Below are 1034 nucleotides of genomic sequence, written 5' to 3' on the forward strand. Positions count from 1 at the left end.
TTCCCAAGGAGTCCCATGTATCAGCCCTCCTCATTAAACACTACCATCAACGTGTACATCACCAAGGAAGAGGCATGACTGTAAATGAATTGCGTGCAAATGGCATATGGATTCTAGGATGTAGAAGTATGGTCTCTTCGCACATTTATCACTGTGTTAAATGTAGAAGATACAGAAAGCCAACAAATGTCCAACAGATGGCAGAGTTACCAGAAGAAAGAACAAAAACAGCACCTCCTTTCACCTATTGTGGTGTCGACTGTTTTGGTCCATTCATCGTAAAGGAAGGAAGAAAGGAAGTCAAAAGATATGGATTATTGTTCACATGCTTATGTTCACGAGCTGTGCATATTGAAACACTGGATGACTTATCAACTGATGCTTTCATGAACGCTCTTCGGGTGCTGATTGCAATAAGAGGTCCTGTTCGACAATTGAGATGTGACCAAGGAACAAACTTTATGGGAGCCAAAAGAGAGTTTTTGAAGCTAATGAAGGATATGGACCAAGAACCACAAAGAGCTATTGGTTGCGAGTTTGTGATGAACGTTCCATCAGCTAGCCACATGGGAGGCATCTGGGAACGCCAAATTCGAACAGTACGGAGCATACTAACAGCAATGTTAGATAAATTCTCAAACAGACTTGACACAACTAGTCTAAGAACACTTCTTTACGAGACAATGGCCACCATTAACAGCAGACCCTTAAGCGTGGAGTATCTTAACGATGCTTTAGGTCCAGAGCCATTAACTCCCAATCACATATTAACGATGAAATCTTCAGTTATTCTTCCCCCTCCAGGACAGTTTTGCAGAGAGGATTTGTACTTGAACAAAAGATGGAGAAGAGTACAATTTCTAGCAAACGAGTTTTGGCAAAGATGGAAACGAGAATATCTGCTAAATCTCCAACAGCGACAGAAGTGGCAGAAAGTTTCACGGAACCTGCACATTAATGACATTGTGATCCTACAAGATGATAATGCGCCACGATGTAAATGGAAACTAGCTCTAGTTGTAGAGACTCTAAAA

At 41.4% G+C, this 1034-nt stretch overlaps 1 protein-coding gene across 1 annotated transcript; it reads left to right on the top strand.

The window, feature by feature from the left end:
- On the top strand, positions 1 to 1034 carry LOC106531696 (uncharacterized; the record flags this gene model as incomplete). The annotated part of the gene is given in 1 exon segment (XM_014027614.1): positions 1 to 1034. A coding segment is annotated over 1 exon segment (1034 nt), but the record flags the coding sequence as incomplete, so codon positions are not given.

Source organism: Austrofundulus limnaeus, unplaced genomic scaffold (genome assembly GCF_001266775.1).
Source record: "Austrofundulus limnaeus strain Quisiro unplaced genomic scaffold, Austrofundulus_limnaeus-1.0 Scaffold665, whole genome shotgun sequence".
Taxonomy (NCBI): domain Eukaryota; kingdom Metazoa; phylum Chordata; class Actinopteri; order Cyprinodontiformes; family Rivulidae; genus Austrofundulus; species Austrofundulus limnaeus.